The sequence below is a fragment of the Epargyreus clarus genome, unplaced genomic scaffold, assembly GCF_041222505.1.
Source record: "Epargyreus clarus isolate Ecla_fem2 unplaced genomic scaffold, WU_Ecla_fem_2.2 ptg000009l, whole genome shotgun sequence".
Classification (NCBI taxonomy): Eukaryota; Metazoa; Arthropoda; class Insecta; order Lepidoptera; family Hesperiidae; genus Epargyreus; species Epargyreus clarus.
The window spans coordinates 5908292-5930464 of record NW_027332217.1 but is presented as its reverse complement, the minus strand read 5'-3'; the positions used below and the strand labels follow the sequence as shown (position 1 = coordinate 5930464).

General features: G+C 32.4%; 2 protein-coding genes across 2 annotated transcripts in view; one reads left to right on the top strand and one right to left on the bottom strand.

The window, feature by feature from the left end:
• The window catches only part of prom (prominin), a 54000-nt gene that overhangs the window by 17822 nt on the left and 14005 nt on the right, over positions 1 to 22173 (top strand). Inside the window, exons 3-6 of the mRNA XM_073076526.1 lie at positions 12541 to 12767; positions 13996 to 14183; positions 21183 to 21278; positions 21495 to 21697. Coding sequence (XP_072932627.1) covers positions 12541 to 12767; positions 13996 to 14183; positions 21183 to 21278; positions 21495 to 21697 — 714 coding nt within the window. The remainder of the gene's footprint in view (positions 1 to 12540; positions 12768 to 13995; positions 14184 to 21182; positions 21279 to 21494; positions 21698 to 22173) is intronic.
• LOC140744832 (protein takeout-like) lies at positions 1977 to 7103 on the bottom strand. Its single transcript, XM_073076523.1, has 5 exons — positions 6942 to 7103; positions 4009 to 4231; positions 3279 to 3403; positions 2761 to 2913; positions 1977 to 2262 (listed from the first exon to the last, which is right to left on the bottom strand). Exons 1-5 carry the CDS (start codon positions 7009 to 7011, stop codon positions 2114 to 2116), a joined length of 720 nt encoding a protein of 239 aa, XP_072932624.1. The 5' UTR covers positions 7012 to 7103; the 3' UTR covers positions 1977 to 2113.

Here is a 22173-nt window from a genome sequence, read left to right as displayed (position 1 = left end):
AAATATGTATATGTATATGGAAAAATATTAATATGGAAAAATATGTATTTTCTCAAAATTGAGGCTTTTCCTTTAGTTTGCCATTTATCATTATTTCCCATAATTTGATCCTTATAAGCAACACTATCGGATAGTGGAATAATATAGAGGGTGTATTTTTTTTCAAAATGAACTCGTTCGATTCCCGGCTAGGGAAAAAGATATTTTAAGAAAGTACCTAATGATGTAATTTTAGTTTTTATGAAAATCGGCCTCGTAGCTCCTTTCTGCATTTTTCGCTAAACCTTATAGTTTCGGATTTGGCCCTGAAGGCCCGTTTGAAAAATTCACCCTGTATATAGTGGAATTTGATAAAAATCCAAAATATTTATTTTATACTACGGCGACCGGGCTAAATTACTATAGCCCGGTCGCCATATCATTTAAATTGTATAATAATATAAAATCGAAAAAATAAATTAATTAGTAAAATTATTATTATTAAAGTAGAATTAGTAAATTGTATTGCACTATATATTTCAGGTAAAATATGTTCAGAAAAAAAATATCCTACATCAAAAAGTAATCATAAGGCGTCGTTGCAATATTTTATCAGTCTGGTAATTTTACGATTATTTACGGCTACAGCTTGCGGCTTTGAATTAACTTTCAAATTCAATATTTCAAAAAACTTAGATTTACCAATAATTAATTATTTATTTATCAGTTTTTCATCATAACAACAATAACATAATTCATACTTTATTCCTTTGAATGATAAAATGATAAAAATATGGAACATCGTAAATATTTCAAAATCAAGTAAAATCAAAGGCGATTGAATAGTACCTACCATCACGAAAATAAGCCTAAATTATATGACCAAATGCTTGCAGTATATAGAGATTCATTTAATTTTACATACTCGTAAGTTTTCCTTACGAGGTTTATTTACAGTACAACACAATCCTTAGAGTGAACATTACATCTGATTGTTTTAAGACGCTATTTTTAAATATAGTGTAACATGTCTATAGCTAATTGCTACAACCAAGATTTAATATAAATAATTATATATCATCAACCCATTATCGTCCCACTGCTGGGTCGGCCCGGGTCTCCTCTCCGAATGAGAAGGACTAAAACCTCCCCCCAGTGGCCGTCTTGGCGCTGCGTAGAGGACTCCGGGATCTCCAACGGAACGCAACCGGAGTCCACTTGGCTCATTGCCCCGTCTGGCTCCGCCCAGGTGAGCGCCAAGCTCACCACACTATCTGGTGTTGACGACCGTATGCACACATACTGCCATCCATCCCGCGGTTGCTGGCCGGGCGGTTCCAACTCCCACTCTTGCCGTCCGCAACCCCGGAAGCCCCCTTTTATTCGCCTCTTACGACAGGCAGGGAATACCGTAGCCCTATTCTGGTTACGGAACTACAGGGCCAAGCAGGTAACGTTATAAGGCATGTAACCTTATAAGAATATAACGAAGCAAAACACAAAATTAAGCGACTAGTTCCCTCTTTCAAGATTTTCAATCGATACCTATCGATTGAGAAAGAAATACAAAAGTACTAATAGATCTTTCACCAATAAAAGCAGTTTTCTTGAAACGAAATATATATTTCAAAAACGAAGCGTGCAATCAGTTCTATTTAATGTCAAAGTATTTTATCTTCATTTTTATAGCCTCGCTACAATTTCTAGTCTCTTGTGGGTTTATAACTGCCAGGATTAAGATAAAGTAAAGTTACGAGGATGATATAGAAGTAAATTTATAAGAAATTATTTTAAGTCTCTTTAAAAATGCTTTTAAATAAGTTTAAAAGTATTTTTTAAAAACAGCAAATCAAAATAAAACTTCAAATTTTATTTAAGTCGAAACTGTTGAATAATATGATCCATAGACATTCGCAATGAAAAATATTAATTGCTTTAATATGGAACTAAAAAAATCATTTGAAAATTAAGAGAAATGAATAAATAAAACCATGTAATTAAATACTTTATAAACAAAAAATTTATTACACGAACTAAGATGAATCTTTTTTTAGAATAAACAGATTAAAAAAATCTTTAAAAATAAAAATATTATAATCACTTAATACAATAGGTTTAGATATATTACATAAAACTAAGCTATAAGTTCATTTTTAGGGATACTTTTGAAGAATTTTTTGACGACATTCAGCGTTACCTTAAGCGCTTCGTTGACCATTGGTTGTCCGAATTCATCAACAACCTGCTCCCAATTCTCGTTCAAGAAAGTCAAGATGGTTTGACCTAAAATAACAGAATAGAATCTTTAAGTCAAAGATATACAATTTATACTAAAATTTTATGCGTTTGAGATGCGAAGCTAAATATACAGCTAAATATAAATATAAATATATTTAAATATTCTATATTTAAATTACTAATTTCATTACAAATTACACTGCATTTTTATATAATATAGAAGTCGTAGATTTTGCATGCCCTTAAGGTTAAATAAGTGGAAGTCATATTCTTTATTACACCTAATTTACTGTACCTTACTTAAGCAAATAAAGATTTATTATTATTATTATTATAGAGGAGCATGCAGTCCACCTGCCGCCATGACATTTATAATCAACTCCAGATAGGATTAGATATTCCTACATGAGGTCGGCCACAGGTGCGACGCTACCCCTGAGGACTAACCACGCCCTTCAAAACAGAACATGAACGAACAAATTAGAACTTAGTACGAAATAATGTTCGCTCCGTCGTTCTTCAGTAATTAAATTGAGTACTTACTTAATTCAGGGTTTCCTTTGAACAAATTGGTAAATACAAATGATACTTTGTCGCCAAAACGCGAAGTCCATTTTGTGTTTTTAATTTCATGGTATGTCACGCCTTCGCGGACCTTGTCTTCGAAAAATAATTTAACGTTCACGATCATGCTTTCTGTTAAAAAGGAATAATTAATATTTTATTAAGTAATTTAGAAAAATCAGAACAAGTAAATTAAGTAAAAGTCGAACTTTATGTAGGTAATTCAACCGAAAAAGCTGTACTAAACGGAATAACACTAATGAATTTGCAGCTTTTTTATTCTGATCAGACTAAAATAGTTTGAAAGTTCAGGTATATAACATTATTATTACATATATTTGTAAATAATAATTTCATTTTAAAAGTAATGGCACAGATTTAAACTTTATAATCTTGTTAAAGCAAGTGATTAAATATTGATTAAAATTGACATTGATCAAATAAATAAACTCAACTTCTTTAAATTTGTAAATTAATTGTAAGTGCAATGAACTTACTAATTTTGATTTTTGCATCGCCATCTCCATCGATAGTGAAAAGCAGGACTTTACCTCTTGCCTTGTATTTCCCTTTAATTACTAACTCACAATTTACTGTAAGGTCTGCCGTTAAGTCTTCGTACCTTAAAAATAGTGTTAGTTAAAGAACAGTGTTAGCAATAATAACAGGAGTATAGCCTAGTGGTTGAAAGTCAATCTTTCCGTCGGGGCGCCGAGGTTCGACCTCAGGCATACTTCAATCTGTCCTTTGTTTTTAAGTTATGTGTGAATCGGGAATAAATTACCACTTGCTTTTATAGTAAAGGCAAAAATCTAGCGGAAACCTACATGCTCGAGAGTTTAAAAAAAGTTTTTAAGAGTGTGTGAAGATTATGTATGTACTTGGCCAGCGCGAAAGACTATAGCCTAACTCATCTCAGTCTGACCGGAGACAATAATGGATTAATGACGAAGCAATACGAGGAATAATAAGTGTTGGTCTTATATAAAAACATCGTATATTACGTTTACATAGTAACGTAAAACGGCTAGCAAAATCTTCATAAAATAGCAAATAAACGGAGTAGCGAAAGTAAACATATAAAAATAATTAAGGGAAAAAATTGGAGATGAAAAATTGGAAATATGGAGTCATTGACAAATAAATGGGGTTCACATTAAATAGAAAGCTATAAATGTTGTAAAAGGGAAGAATCTAAACAACTCAATTCATATCGTAAAAACTCACTTTACAGAATCCACGATACACTTCCGTACACCAGTAACATTTCCATTGAAGAATTCGATTTTCAAGTTTCCAGGCAGGTCAAATTTCAAATAATTTACTTTTAAAGGGTCAGTTGCGATTAACCCTAAGTTTGGCACGCCCTTGACGAAATGCGGGATGGTCTTTTGAATGTTATCCTTTAGGCAAGCCGATTTTAAACCAGGGCAGATGTGTATGTAATCGGCTGAAAAAAAAAACATAATTATAATTGGTTTTTATGTTAAACCTCCTATTAACCTTCCTAATACTGTGTAACATGGTAGGTACATATGACTGCATTTTGTCTTCAAGTATTTTGGACAAAAAAGATGTAGCAGACTAGATGTAGATCTAGCATTTTTTTCAAGATATTTTGTCATACAACATAATATCTTGAAAAAAATGTATACTGAAGGTAACTTATGATACTTCAAAATCTGAAGTGTACTTTAATATCTATATGATTTCTTCGAATTTGGAATTTATGAAAATTAGGACAATACAAACCATGCAAAATAACGTTATGCCAAAATACTTTTATGTCAAAGTTTCTGCTTTTAAAAATACAATTTCATCACAGTTGAAAAAAAAACATGGAAATAAAAATAATATATTGAAATGTATTTCAGCCAGTATTTTTAGTTCTTTCGATTTTCACTAGCTCGGCATCATAATTATACATTATATTATATTTCTTCCTCAATAATATCCACCATTATAAAGTTATTACGCGAGACAAATTAATTATTCTAAATTTATATGAGCAAATATTTCGCTATACAACGCTACTTTGAGCTGTAACTATTTAATGATGTAAGTTTTGTACAGAGACATACGTTTACCGTTACCTTTATATCAGAAAGTCAGTAAATGTAGAACAATACTGTAATCAACCCCAGATAGGATTATTCCTACCTGAGGTCGGCCACAGATACGCTGCTACCCTTGAGGACTAAGCTGGAACGCCTCGGAAAAGTATGTCTCCGAAGATATCGTATTATTACATATATTTTACGTACAGGATTTGAATCAACCTAATATAAATATTTGTATGCCACTATGTTTATATTATGCGAGCCCGGCTCCCACTTAGCCGATTTTTCATCTATTTCAAGTTCGGCACAAGTATTTAAATATTAGTAAACACAGTTATATAACACAGCAAAAACAAAAAATGGCACATTTCTTGAAGACCCATTATTTTACTTTCTTTGTTAAAATGCTGTAATAATACATATTCTGTAATAAAAATCACCCGCTATACGAGTAACTGTAAGCTTTAAAAATACACCCTTTCATGCTGTTTTAACGATAAAGGAAAGCATAGCGAGAGCATCTGCAATGTACTTGAAGGGTCGTCAAGTGTACTAACTCCTCACCTCGCCCTCACTTTACGAGCTATATAAAATAACCCTTTCTTTCTGAATAAACTGGTCCCTAACCGTAGGACAAACAACAATACAAACATTTGAATAAAATTAACTTAGACTAGGATTTTGTTAACCGACTTTCCAAAGGTAAGAAGCTATTTAATCGTAGCGTATATGCCACATGATAAACGGTAAGCATTCTTTGTTAATAATCTATCCAACTTAGCTGACCAAAGATCAAAATTTGACAATTTCTAGGTAGGAATTGTCAAATGTCTAACCTTAGCATCGTAATAACGGGCGTACGATACATATCGAATAATTTAGATGTCATTAACCGGACTAAGTTTTTAACTTTTAACAAAACAATTAAATAATAAAAAAATAATTGTTTCCGGTCACATTGCAATTGCACATTGCAGTGCAATTTTTACAACAAATTAATTGGTGCAACTTTTTGTAAGTTACCTACAAAATTGTTTAAGGAAATAACTGTTGCCATTAACAGGTTTACATAATTAGACACACATATTACACCTTTTCTTAAAACATGTTTCACTATACAGTCCCACCGATCTATATATTGTCAATTGTTTTATTTTTTATTGAGGCTTTATATTAAACGTTCTAGTACAAAAAAGTAAAATAAGTACATACCTATATAAACAAACTATGAAACGTGTTTATAGATTTAACATACCCATAATCATATATACTTTTCATGTATGATTTTCATAAACATTCTGGTAAAATCAATCAATTTGGAAATTGTTTAATTTTTTATTATTATTATGATTATGTTTTTAAAATTATGTTTTAATATTTTACAATATAAACCTTCGATTTTTTTCAAATTACAAAATAAAACTTGCAACTAAATGACAATGCAATTATTAAAAATAAATATATACTATTTTTTTAATATTTATTTTATTTACTAGTTTTTGCCCGCGGCTTCGCCCGCGTTTAAAAGAAAATAATATGACAATAACATACTTAAAACTTCGTACCTTCATTGGAATGACAGTGGCGCCGTCTGGCGAAAATTGGTTGTACCAACTCACTAAAGATCACTTGATCAAATGCATAGTTTACGATTCAATCCCTACTAATATCGATTAAAATAATCGACTTTTTGGTCCAAAAGATCGATTCTCCGATTAATCGATCTTAGATCGCCATCCATAGTTCCCGTGGGATTTCCGGGATAAAAACTATCCTATATCTGTTCTCGGGTTTTAGACTATCTTTGTACAAAATTTCATTAAAATCGGTTCAGTGGTTTAGGCGTGAAGAAGAGACAACCAGACAGACAGACAAACAGAGTTACTTTCGGATTTATAATATTAGTAAGGATTACTAGCACTACACTCTCAGTTATAAATAGATATATGTATATAATCTTAGTTATTTATTTAAATACTAGTAACACATTTTAATAAAACACTATTTCCTACAATTAAATTTTGTAACAATTTCATTAAAATTTCATCTTAAAATATCGAGAACTATCATCTGATATAAATAAAAAAATGCTTAACTCACGTGCAACTTTTGCTGACAGTCTACAAAAAGTAGATAAAAACACAGATAAAATTATTATTTTGTAAGACATTTTAAAATAAATTATATCACGAATAAAAAAATATTAAATTAAATATAGGACGATCTAATACTACGGCCGCGTATGGTAAACTAAATGAATTAAGTGTGTTAAGTGTTGGCCGAAGCCCCTTTTAACTACCGGCGAAAACAGAAGTTTTATTTTTTCAACGAAGATTTGAGTTTTTACACAGATTGTATGAAAAATGTAGATAGCCCGCTCCCAAGTAGAGACTTTACCAAACAACACTTATTTAGAATAAGGTGCCTTACATATATCTCTTCTTGTGTAGGTACTATATTTGATGCAATAAATAAAATATATTAAGTACAACGACTGTGCTTTAAATATATTAGGTGTATTGTTTTACACAGAAATTAATTTAATTAGACGATTCGAATTCATTTAGATTATTTTATTTATTTACCAGATTTCATACCTATTTTAATTTATCATTAAAATAGGTTGCTATTTTAAAAACTGTGAAACAAGTATTTCCTTATTCCCTAATTATTAGCAATTAAGGTAAGTATGTATGTATAAATATATGTATTTACTAATTTCTTCTTCTATTTATTGAAATAAAGAGAAATCATTGAACGTTACCATCAAAAGATACATCTACATCTTATATATAAAACGAGCTTTTGCCCGCGGCTTCGCTAGCGTTACGAAGTAATATTATTAACTAAGAAGATTTATACAAACTTTCATCCCCTGTTTTATCCCCTTGGGGGTAGAATTGATCAAAATCCTTTCTTAGCGGATGCCTACGTCATAACATCTACCTGCATGCCAAATTTCAGCCCGATCCGTCCAGTGGTTTGGGCTGTGCGTTGATAGATCACTATGTCAGTCAGTTACCTTTGAGTTATATATATTTAGATTCTCGTGTCACAATGTTAGTTACCGTACTCCTCCGAAACGGCTTTACCGATTTTCACCAAATTTTATTCCTATTCAGTAGGCCTGGGAATCGGCTACTATCTAATTTTCATACCCCTAAGTGATAAGGGTTGTTCACGCTTAACATTTTTTTATTTACATGGCAATACAACGCTTGCGGGGTCAGTTATTATACATAAATCAAAAGGTACCTATGATAAAAGTTTTTTTTTATAATATGGGAGTAGCAGACGAGCATGCAGTCCACCTGATGGAAAGTGGCTACTGCCGCCCATGGACATCAGTAATCAACCCCAGATAGGATTAGATATTCCTACCTGAGGTCGGCCACAGATGCGCCGCTACCCCTGAGGATTAAGCTGGAACGCCTCGGAAGTATCCTCTCCCTTACCACACCCTTCAAAACGGAACACAGCAGCGCCTAACACTGCTGTTATTAGGTAGAAATAAGTGTGGCGGTGGTGCCGCCGGAGTCGAACCACAAAGGGTTCTACCACCTTCAAAGTTTTAGGTGCTACATATTCTAGTAAACCGAAAGGTTTATCTTTTTTTACAACTGCTGACTGTGATCAAAGATCCTGAAACAATAAAACAAAAACGTGAAGGATAGTTGTTTACCTCATTCCGCATAGCTGTGGACTAGTAAAATCATTGGATATGCGTCCACGTTAATAGATACACAACAGTAAGTATGGCAATACAGGTGGTAAAACTTCTCGAGATATGGACCTGAACTGCAGTGACACCACCGATACAGTTTTTTTTGTTTTAACATAGTCCATACATGTTACTCGCATCTGTGTGAATTAAAATAAAATTGCACTATTTGTAGTTTGTTCGACTGACAAAAGTCGCCATGATTAATACTTAAGGGGAATAAGTTGGTAGGCTTCAAGTCGGGAGCGTTTATTGAATAGAGAACCCACACACCTCGATACATGCCCGTGAGAAAACAACTAGTGGGATAACATTATTAGATCCTATTTGCTCCTAGTTCTTATCATGTTTGTAGTCGTTATTCCTTGTCGGAGACCTATGAGTTTGAAAACATCCGGTAAAAGTTGGCCATCAAATTACTTAGGTACTGTACTAATTCACGTTGGAAAACCCGGTAATCAATGGGTTGGCAATGTATTCTGGAAACTTTTTAAATGATCGTTTTTGTTTGTTTAATTTAAATTTCATAGTAACACATGAGATCGTATCCGCATGATTTAACATTTTTAACCCATTTATACGAGGTTCCATTTAAATTGATAAATATGTCATAGATACACTAAGTTTGTATGCATTTGAATATTTATACTCAAGCTTCTCTAGATATTGCTAACTTACATAGTTTTATATATTCCTGGATGTAAATATATTTTTCACTTGGTATATCACTGTAAGATCATTGATTTATTTCAGTCGTATGCGTATTCAAATCAATGAAATTCAGTATCTTTAAATATTATCTGGTATAAACAGACTTACAAATAATAAGAAATGTTATATGTCTAGGTTTTGTATAAAATAAATATTTACATGAAATGTCACTTGTTACGATGTGTCTGATAATGTCGGTTACTTCAAATGAGTCATATTTTTTCCTTGAAATCTTTTTTAGATTCACATTATTTAATTACATCGTGGTACATATTATTTATTGCCCTTCAGTCCCAAACATGGTCTATAATTTAATCCGATTTTATAGTAAGCTTTATGATTGGTTTTAATATTAAACAATTGTTTTAAGATTGTGGAGCTCGTGTTTCATCTCTGGAGGCCTATTTTTAACTCATTTTATTATGTTAAGCGTAGCTGTGCATATGATAAAACCTAAAAGTATAGAAATGATATCACTAGCTATTACTATAATATTATTATTTAGCTATTTTTAGATAGTACGCAAATAAAGGAAAATTTGTAGCCCTAGATTTAAACGTTACATTAAGTTTTCTTAAATAAATTGGGCATGAAAGTAAGTTTTCTTTAGGTAAGCTTAAACAGCCCTTTTCGTGGTATAAAGATGTTATTGAAGATACAAAAAATTAATAATACATCTATAAATAAAATGCTGTGATATAAGAAAGCGAATTATTGAAGCATAATAACAGACGCACAAGCTCATTTTTTATTAGCACATTTCCATAAAGGTCATAAATAAACTTCAAAAGATATTAGGCAATTTACGTAGATTTATAAAAACAAGAAAGCTATGTAAAACGTCATTTATTCGTTCGTGTGTATGATTTAAGTTGTTAAAATAATACTGCGTTTAGGTGATGACTAATGTTACTTTCAGTAAGAAAAATGAGCGCTTCAGTAAATGAAAAAGCGGGCAAGTGCGTGGCGGACGTGCGTAATGGGTTCCGTAGTCTGAACGAACTTTAAATTATGAGTAGTAAGAAAGTATGTGTAATGTTTCTCAAAACCACTGTAAAACGCAGTTATTTCTACGGCGGTAAGCCCAAAAGATTGAATATGTTCCATACTTCCTTAACTGTTCTTTGAGAATCCTAATATTTCTTAGAAATTTTCACCTCAAAACTAAAAGCATAATAGGAAGAATATATCACTCAAATTTCAATGCATGTATCAATAAATACAGACTTGCACACATTTTGAAAGCTATTTACCATATTTATAACGATTTACTTAAGATATCACGCTTTCGTGTGTCACTATCATTATGTCCTTCAAAACGATGTGTATTTTAGCAACAATGGCCTCCGAATAAAATGGCTATGACATATCGACAGACAGAAAAATTTTGATTTGATATAGTTATAAGATTATCGTTTTGCACATATTTTTACGTAACGCTAAAAATGAGAACATTCAGACAATTACGATAATAAATTGGAATACGCAATTCTGGAAAATATTGCATGTTGTCCATTACATTAACTTCTTGTTAGCGTAAACTCATTGAAAAATAAGGATGTAATGATGGTGGAACTCCACGGAGCCATCAAGGACTCATGTATTTTTTAAAGTGCCTAATATTGGTCTAAGTAGGTATACGCCTTTATCCTGTTAAGTGGGTTTGCCCCGGCAAATCTTTTCTACATTCGTGTGACTCGCACCTTATTGTTCGTTTCGTAAAAGACACATGTACATAGGACAAGGAAAATGCAACTTAATTCAGGCGTTTGGACGAATACACGAACGCGGACATAAATCCGCGTAACAGGAAAATGCCCTTATTTCTTAAGTTGCAACGAACTTTTAGTTGCAAAAAATAGTTAAAATGTCACTTAAATGTTAAGAGGCTCATTAGTTTTTTGTACGTGTGCGTGTATACGCAGACGTACTGGGGGGACGTTAACGAGGGGGAAACGTTCCGCGCACTAAACCCAAAATTCGATCTTTGGTAGGTAAAAAATGTAAAGATTGGATATTACTGGAGATATATGTGAGACTTGAACAGATAAGTGTGCATCTAAAATTTGGAAGTAGTTGAATTTGCGTAAGAGTCTTAACGTTTTCCTATTTTGATATTAATTGTTATATTATGTTTAGTGCATATATTCTGCATGTAATTATTTCTGCGAATCAGGAAGCCATCTTTTGAAATGTCATTGTCACGATGCAGTCAGAGATACTTTTAAATAGAACTGGTATGTAGCGATGATGAAACTGGTATGGATTTCATTACGCCATTCTTTTACAGCCTATTTTACTACTATTTATATTGAAATTATGCTGCTTATAAAGAAACAAAGCAAAATAAAATCGTCAGAATAAAAGAAAATTAAAATCTGACTGACATGGATAGTTAATAACAATCATTTAATGCATACATAATTTATAACTCAGCAATTGAACATGTTTCTGTTCATTTTTAATTTTGTTTGAATAATATTGTATTGTATTAATTAACTAAAAAAGAAAATAAGCATTGCAAGCACTAAGCGTGTCACTATCACTAAAGTTATAAATAATTGTTATTTTTTAATTTATTTATTAAAATTTGGCAATTAATTAAAATATGCTATAGTAATATTGTTAACGTAATATTAGGTAGTAGATATTGTGATATGAATGATATGTACGATACCCAGACCTAATCTCTACCAAGCAAGTACTAAAATGCTATACTTATGCTAGAATTCTAGGAGTATAATACCCGTATAAGGATTTAAATCAAGTTTTGTACAAATTTAATTGATTTAAGTCATCATGCATACTCGCCGGACCCCGACCTATAATTTAAGAGATTTTTATTTAACATTTTAGAATAAGAACAGATAATAACTGTATTTAATTAAATTGAAGTATGTACCTACTATTACATATTAAAATAAATTTTAATTATTTTGCCAGCCATAACAATATTTTGCTTTCAAGCAATACTTTTCATATTTATTAATGTTGATTAATAGTAGATATTGGTCCATAAGTTGACAAATAACTTAAAATAATATTATTGTAATAACTTCTGATATCAATGTTAATTAATATTGTTTTAATAATTAATATGCAATAAATCAATATTATATTAGCTATCACAATATTAGGTACAATAATACATAATATAACGTGGTTTAGAGTCGTGCATGAAAATAATAACAATGAAATAAAAATATACAATGATATATTCTCGTATGATATTATTGAAATTTTATTAATTAAGATTTTACTTTTCAGTCAATAAAAATGGAGTCTACATTTTTGGCGTTCGTCATAATATTCACATGTATTGCTCTAGTAATACCTTCATACCTCTTCATACTGCTGATTCTATCCTTGATGTCGAGAGCTAGATGTAATGATGACGTACTGGAGTCTGGAGCTTTGTTCCCGCAGACAGAAGAAACGAGTTGCAGTGACCGAGTCCTGACCATTGTCACGTTTTTTGTCGTGATTTTATGTTGGTGAGTGTTTTAAGTTATGCAAAATAATATAACTCTGCTCTCATAATATACCTAATAATATCTATGAGAGCTGACAGTCGTGAAATATTTAAACCAAAAATATATTGGATTAATCTATTTGTCTATTTGTATTAGTAGTAATATAGTAATATTATCATAGTATGTAATATGCAAAGGAAAAGCTACCTAGTCTTTTTTTAAGTTCGGATTTTCTTTTCTTTTTTCTGTTCATAAATAATATAAATTATTATGGTCGAATTTCCACTACTGGGCAAACTACTGCCACGGTATCAAAACAGTCGGCTTGACATGAATCCAATACCCATTGAAATTTTTGATGCTTATCTATTATTCAATGGCTAGAAACTTGAATGTTTCTATACTTTCTCGACTAAACTTCCTTTTATATCGTGCTATAAAGTAGAACATGTTTAAAACACAGACCAAAGAAGGTTAAAAAATACACTAAAACAAGCTTGCAAATACCCCAACCGCACCCAATCTGAAGCTTTTAGGTAAATTGAACCTTTGTTGAGCGGGTCAGAGCGCAAGCATTAAATACCCTTAATGACGGTCAGCCCCTTAAATACACCCATCTTAAAATACCCAACGGGACGGTATAGAATGCGCCTTCTGTTTTAGTGCATTCAAGCAAATATACGGTGGAGTATTTTATACGAAATAACATATTAATGGCCGGCCGAGTGGAAATTAATTGTATGTCGTGTGACCTAATTTGGCATTATAATAATACTTTTTTATGCTGTTAAAAGCATACTTATCCTGCAGGAATATTACATTTACAGATCAATTTACTTAAGTATTTAATAAAAACATATCAAAATTTAAGTTTATGGATAGGTAATTCTGAACGACAATTTAATTCGCTGCTCATATTTAAAGAACTATGATGCCAATCATTGGGTCAATCATTGGTCTTGGAACCTCATTTTCTGAGCCTAACGCATTGAATTACTATTTTTATTACACATTAATATCAGACCGAAAATCTTATGACCATCATCTCATTTAATCATTAGACCTACAAAACAAATACAGGTCTGCGATTAGACCAGTCTGATAATACTAATTTATTATACGAGTATTGTATTCATATTTAAGTGTAGGTATACAAATTTACAAAATCTAAAATATAATCAAGCAAGTAATTATTTCTTACTTATCAAATTTATGTAAGAAAACCTTATGCAACATTTTATGCTCCCAGCCTCTTCATATCTGGCATGGTGCTGAGCAACGAGCAGTCAAGGCTAGCAGCTAGCGATGGTCGCAACGTGGTCAGCTGCGCTTGCACGGACATTGGCGCTTGGCTTACTGCGGCTGCACGGGAACTGCATCAGAGTCTTGTTCCACCGATTGATCTAGTTGTGTACGCTTATAGGAACGACTTGGATAGTAAGTATACAACATAATTAATACTGTTCTGTACCCTTACCATGAGTTTTCAAAACATTCCACAATTGTACGTTACGTTTACTTAATCCATTATTCTGTTTCGTTTGCTTCAGTAGACTGAGTAAACGTAATAATAAGTAAGTGCTCAAGTATTTTTGCCTGCCTCACATGTTCGCAAAAAAGAGAGACAAAACATAAAGCGCCATTTTGTCAATTCAACATTTAATGTTACGTTACTGACACTATAGTTCTGATACAAACCGCTAGGGGCGCTGATTGGAATTTGTATGGGCAAATATGTAAAGAAATACCAAAACAGTCATATTTCTCGAGACGTAAAAACTCATGGTAAGGGTACTGTACGGATAGTTACGGTTCTCATTGTCTTCAACCGATTACTGTCTCATTGTACTGCGGCTGCATCCAAGCCTTCTTCCGCCGATTGATCTAATTCTATACTTATAGGGATGACTTGGATGCTAAGTATATGACACTATCGGTACAGCAGAACCAAGAGTTAAGGTAATCGTCGTCACTGCCATGTTATATTTGTTATCCCACTGCTAGGTACAGTTCTCTTCTCAAATTGAGAGAAGTTTAAGTTAGGTTTGGATTAAATAGTCCAACGGGCTAGCTAAGTGCGAATTGGTAGACTTTCATTGAAACTTTTTTAAGAAGTAATTACATAAGGGTTATGTACTTTACGTCATACGTAAACATTACAAAATTGTACCTATATTATTTTAATCAGATGCGGTATAGTACGATCGGAAACGAAAGAGTAATATGTTAAAGTAATAAACTAAAAATAAAATAGTGTGTTTGACCCTAAAATTAGTTGATCAGTATTATGCATAAGAATTAGGAAGTTGAATATCAAGTATACTATGACGTAAGATGAGTGTATATGACTGGTAAATAATAGTTTAAAAATAAATAACCTCAAACTAATGGTCCGAAGGTTGTAGAACCCTTCGTTATTTATTTACGGTAGCACTACTTTACTTCCCTTAATTTCTTGTAGGCCTTCAAAAATAGATTCAAGTTGCTAATAACCTTATGTTCCGGTTGTTGCAAATATTAATAGCTTCTACGCTATGCAACCTATTCGTGGTCTAATTATGCAAAAAAGTCCGTCATTCCGTAGGATATAAACACAAAACACAAGCAAGGGTTCCGTAGCAAATAAAAAATTAATAATAGCAACGACAGCAAATAACACGCCGATAATAGCAAATTGTAGTTTGTGATTGTAACTTCAGAACATGCGACATAAACAGTGGTAACTTGTAATATTTTCGATCTGTTGACCTATAAGATTGTTTTTTTACTGCTGAAAGAGAACCAAGACCTGCTTCTAAAATTTTAATTTAATACCTGAAGTTCAGGTCTTAACTGTCAGACACACGTACAAATGGACAGATTTTACAATATAAGGCTTCTTTTCTCTTCGAGATACTTCGAGGACCCTAAAACTCAACACGTGCGTATACTTAGGTACATTACAAGTAATACTTCTGAGACGTGATTATTTTTTGTTATTATTATTGTATGTCTAACAAAAAGAGTAGGAATTGTCCTGTGTTTTGGAGCATAATGTGAATGGATAAGTGAAGAATGAAGATTAACATGAACTTTAGTGTCCGAATTTCATAAAAAAAAGTATAAATAATTGTAGTGATACTTTGTACACAAGTTGGCAGGGTTCCCGAAAAGGACATAAAAATTAGAGTTCCCGAGGGATAGACAAAATCAACTTTTAAGGTGCCTCAATAGATGCCATCGATTCACGTCTTCTGAATACGATGGGAGCCATGGGTAAAACGTAGTTATACTAAAGTAGTATTATCTTTATATATATATTTCTTATGTGCGTGTGTATGTCACTGAACTCCTCCTAAACGACTGGACTGATTTTGATGAAATTTGTTGTGTGTGTTCAAGAGGACTTGAGAATGGTTTAGATTCACAATTTAGTCCGTGGGAAAAGGTTTTTTTGTAACACGCTTTTATTAGCTTCAGACGTATGTATGTTGGTATGTTGGTATGTTGGTATGTTAGTATGTTAGTATGTAACGGAATCTTTGAACATGATTTTAACCCCCTTCAAAACGTCGGATTAACTCGAAATTTGGCATACTTATTAAGGACCGATGACAATTCAATATTTTAAACATTAATAATTTTGTACCATTGTCCTTATCAACATCCTCAGGATTAACGATTTTCGAGGCGAGATTGTTCAAGCACCTTCAGCAAAGTTCATCGCAACTTTAGATTGCAAATAATTATTGCTATTTAGTTTCAATAGGCGTAACTTCTATATCGTGATTTTTAGTTTAGAAAATAATAATGTTATTTCCCTATAACTCAAATGTTCTGAAACATCTCTATAATGCCCTCTTGTAGAATGATTTTTAGGATTCCGTACTCAAAGGTTAAAACGAAACCCTCTGCGGTCTGTTCGTCTGTCGTTGGGCTTTATCTCTTAAATCGTAATAGATAGACACTTGATTTTTTTACAAACGATGAATAGTCGCTATAACGAGAAATACTAAAAATTAATAAATAATTATAGTTCAAAAAACTAAAAAACACGCTTTTATGATAAAATCAACTAAAAAGTAGAAAATAATTTTCAATCTAAGAATCAATTAAGGAACAGTAAATAGTATAATTGTGGAAAAAGTGTGGGGTGCTTTTCGAACCTGATAAATGGAGCACCCCACACTTTTTCCACAATTATACTATTTACTGTTCCTTAATTGATTCTTAGATTGAAAATTATTTTCTACTTTTTAGTTGATTTTATCATAAAAGCGTGTTTTTTAGTTTTTTGAACTATAATTATTTTAATTAATTTTTAATTCGTAGGTAGTTATAGAAAGCGAAACTATGCATTTGATCAAGTGATGAACTTTAGCAAAGTTGTTGTCCAAGAGCCCACTAGGGTTTGGGAGTTGGTAAGACCAATTTTCGACAGATAGCACCACTGTCATTCCAATGCAGGTACACATTTTCCGTTTTATGTATGTCATATTATTTCTTTAAAATGCTGGCGAAGCCGCGGGCACCACTAGTATTTTATATAAATACTATTTTAGTATAATGATTAGTATGGTCTTGGTCATAACCATAGTTCATGGCCTTGGGACAATGTAAATTAATTTGTGTGACTTTGTTGATACACTTGACTGTAATTTACAATAATAGTTATAATGGAGCATGAGAAGTCAAAGTCGTAAATATTAATCGATCTTGCATGAACCATTATGTACATAATAGTAAGTAAATTATAGTTTAAGAAACTATAAACCACGTTTTTATAGTGAAACAAACTAAAAATGCGAAATAATTCTTAATATAACAATAATGAATGACGAGAATTAATAATACCGTCGTAAAAATATGAGGCACTTTGTACGATATTTAAACTTCGATTCGAAGTCGAGTCGAAGACAAATTTTATGATTTAGAGTTCATTTTAAACAGCAGATGAAATTTTGTAATGGTTTTTTTCTAACCATTTTACAAGCTTTAATTTAACTTGCTTTGTTAGGTCATGAGGTCATGTGGTTCATGTCATCAACCCATTACTGTCCCACTGCTGGGCACGGGTCTCCTCTCAGAATGAGAAGGATTAGGCCATAGTCTACCGCGCTGGCCAAGTGCGTATTGGTAGACTTCATATATCTTTGAGATTTCTTTTTATAAATCTCTCAGGTATGCAGGTTTCCTCGCGATGTTTTCCTTCACCGTTTTTTAGTAAGTGATAATTAATTTCTAATACGCACATAATTTCCAAAAATCAGAGGCGTACCTAAAATATTTTGAACCTAATATTGTAAGGGTATAATGCATTTATAAAGTACCCTTACGTACCGGAAATTTTGTTTACCCTTCCATATCATAGAGTTATTTAAGTTCCCATGAAGATGACATGATGACACTCAGGGTTGTCTATTTAGAGTTCCAATATTTGTCAAATTGTCAAAATTTGTCAAATTATTTAGAATATGTAGTGCAGAGAACAAATCTTAGAGCCTGTTAACAATTTTTCATGAAAATGCATAAAACCGCCTTTAGCCGTCTGACTCTAATACCTAACATAATTACCATAACACAACCACAACGTAACCACTTCTTGCAGACACATTGTCACTGGTGTGTATTGTTGTTATAGTTAAGTGTGGATAGACACTAAGTGTATGAACGTTTTAATTAAATTATAAAAAATATACTGTCCACAAAACACTAAAGCAAAGCGACACATCCTTAAAAACGAGACTGTGATCTATCTCTGATAGAACTCATCTACTGTTTCAACATTTGACCTGTTGTCCATCGATAAATATAAGTTAACATAAAAACCGCTTTATTTCAATATTAAATGAATATGTGTTTTAGCCCTTTTAAATATAATAAGAGACTCCAATGTCTCTGACGAACTCTAATTAAAGAATTACCTTCAATAATTTTTCCTGAGATTCTGCAGTTACCTACTATAAAATTAGCCTGAAGACATCTTAATATCCTTGGGGTAATGAAGTCTTCGTTCATCAAGCTAATATTAATTAACGTTTTATAAAATTAAACCTAGCAATAAAAGAAACTAGAGAAGTAGCAAATTTTCTTCGACTTTCTACATTCATAGCCCCACTAGAATTTTTTCTGATCGTGGATGCTATGGAAAAACACAAATATGAATACGCATTCACCCATACTCAAAACAAATATCAAAATTCATGATTTTGGTATTTCTGTACTCGTGTATCAAACCCGAAACCCATCAGACCAAGACGTGGGGGCTGTCAAAAGCTTTATAAGAAAGCTTCAAATCTTTAAGAAGACTGCTCACTATGTAAAACTTTAAATTTTAATAAAAAACTTTAAATGAAAGATTTTTGATATGCTTCTGAACAAAAAATGCTTTAAAAATATTATTATAGTATTTTTGTCAGCCCTACACGTAACGAGCGCGGAAAAGTACGATCCCTTCACAGTCCTTCACTTAAGTTTCCGCACAAACACGCTGATGACACACAACATACAACTTATATTAAATAGGGTTCTGTCGGCGGCAATAAAATACACGGAACTGATATCTCATTTAGTTTCCGGAGTTCCGGGTAGATTGCTTTTGTACAAACAGTACCCTTACCATGAGTTTTTTCGTAACAATTCAAACAAATACCAAAACAGTCATATTTGTCGAAACGTAAAAACTCATGGTAAGGGTACAGTTTCGTATAATGTGTCATGACTGAAATGAAATGCGGTTGTAAATTCGCCAGTGATATGGGTTTAGCTGATTGGAAACGTTGTAAAAGATAACTTGTTTTTAAAAAGCATTAAAATATTTTATCTATCTTATATTTCATTACTTTAAGGTGGTATAACCTTTTGTGGTTCGACTTCGGCGGCCTCCGCCACGACTATTTCTGCCTCATAACAGCAGTGTTAAGCGCTGCTGTGTTCTGGTTTGAAGATAAGGTTGTGATAAGGGATACATAATTTTCCGAGGCTTTCCAGCTTAGTCCTCAGGCGTAGCGGCGCATGTGTGGCCACCCTCAGGTAGGAGTATCTAATGCTAGGATTGATTGCAGATATCCATGGGCGGCAGTAGCCACTTACCATCAGATGGGCGGCATGCCCGTCTGCTGCTCCTATATTATATTATAATAATTTAACTGGTAGAAAAAGTACACTTTAAATTGCAGCTATTTGTACTTTTTGGTGAGAGAGTTATTTTAAAAGTTACAAAAGTTGAGTGTATGCGGTAATAAGGACCCGTTACCTTACTTCTGTATTCACCGTATAAATAAAATAATCCTAATGTTTATTATGATTAAAAACATATAAATGAATATAAATAGTAGGTACACATTTGTATATGTAGATCGACTTATCAACATATTCACGCATATCAATATACTCTTAGGTATAAGTATATTTATTATCTTTGTTGTGGAATTAAAAAAATGTGTAAAGCAAAAAATACACATTATGTATAAATAAATACAATATAAATACCTATTAACCATTGCTTTGGGTGATAAATTTAATGTCATATATACCTATTCCGTGATAAAGAAACAATTGAACACGGCTTTATTATTCCTTTGTCCTTTTAATCGGATAACCTTCCTTTTTCAAATGTCCACAATAATCCTTTGAAAGCTTCAATTCAACGTTATCATTTACTTATCTTATTAACATGGTATTACGAATGACTGATTGATTGATTTTGGAATGATGTTACTATATAATCAAGTTGCAGAAAAAATAGTTGCTGTTAGTCTCACAGTGGTTCAACTGGTTTTGCTGGTTTGTCATGAAGGTGATCTTTCCAATCCGGTAGTAGATTATAAGTTACGAAAACAAGGCTGGTGATTTTAAGTGCATCCAGATCTAAATATAAAATATACATGTAGTGTACAATTTAAGCGCCTACTGTTAGCACACATTCTGTGGTACTTACATAAATATTTTGGTAACATGATGTTAATTTATTACCAAAATGCTTCATTAAATGACTGAAAAAAATGTAAAATCAAGATCGTTTAGTTTTTAATTGTTTGCAAATACTACACAACAAGATTGTAGCTCTAAGTAAGATAGGTTAAGTATTATGGTACTTATATGACTATAATATTACCCCAAAAATGTTCCCCTATTCCGGCAATAGGGGTAATGCTAATGGGGTAACATCCAATGGAAATACTAAAGTCGAAGTCAAATTGAACATCATTAAATTGTGCAACACCCTGTATATATAAAATCGTGCGTTCCATTTTCAACTAGCAATTATGTCAGCTACGAGTTTTAAAATATTACAAATTAATGTGTACACCTGCAAGAAACACAAACGCTGCTTAAAAAATCAACTATAACACATACCAACTCCAATTTTTATTCATGTATAGGCAAAAACATAAAACCTTTCGTTTATCCTAATCTATTCTCAGGTAAAAGAAGATTAATGTTTAACGCTTTCAGATGTTGAATCTCTACTTGGCGAGCCTATACAAGAAGCAATTGCGTCGGAAAGTGGAATTGACCTTGTGTTTGATTCATTAGCAGATATCATCACAGGTATATACAATAATGAGTATATCAAACATCGTATTGTACTCGTATTTTGATTTAATTTAATTTTATCTTTTATTAATTCATTAGCAGGTAATTGCACATATCCTCTACGCATCTCGACTCTACCTTAAAACTTCCAATCATCTTGAACCTTGCTAAAAAAATATAAGGAAAACTTTTTATCTCTTAATATTTCGTTAAAGTTCTAACATTTTTCAGAAACCGAAGATATTTCAAACAAGATTTCATCTCTTCGTGACATAAGCACCAAATCAAGTTTAATGGTGGCCGTAGCTTCTGACAAAGTAAAGGAATTGGCGCAACAAATCGACAGCCACAAAAAACAATGCACTGCAAAGGATGCACCGCTTTGCGATACACTAAATACTAACTCTTTGGACCTGCACATGAAATTTGATACGGTACTACAAATATTCAAATGAATGTGGCAATAAAACATTTCGTCAGAAGTACTACCATAATAGCTTATGCTTTATAGAGATTAAGGATACGTAAATTGTAAATGTAACTTACATACTGAAGATAGCGCAAAAACGTCTATTTTAATATTTTTATAATATAAGAGTAGCCGATGAGCATGCAGTCCACCTGATAGTAAGTGGCTACTGCCGCCCATGGACATCTGTAATGAACCCCAGATAGGATTAGGTATTCCTACCTGAGGTCGGCCATAGATGCGCTGCTACCCCTGCGGACTAAGCTGGAACGGCTCGAAAAAGTCTTTATACATAACTCAAATATACTCGTATGTAACATGATCATTTTTTGCACTTGTATTTACACCTGCTCGTTTACATATGCACGTGATCTTAATCATATGACTTGAGTTGTGGTATGAACTGTATATTTTGATATGAATAATTAAATTATCAATCAT

Bases quoted from the DNA above. Each gene is read 5' to 3' on its own strand.
- LOC140744832 (XM_073076523.1), bottom strand. From the start codon at position 7,011: ATGTCTTACAAAATAATAATTTTATCTGTGTTTTTATCTACTTTTTGT. The intron at 3,404-4,008 runs GTGAGTTTTTAC...ACTATTTTTAAG, and splicing joins TGTATCGTGGATTCTGTAAA to GTACGAAGACTTAACGGCAG. The intron at 2,263-2,760 runs GTAAGTACTCAA...CTGTTATTTTAG, and splicing joins CAAAGGAAACCCTGAATTAA to GTCAAACCATCTTGACTTTC.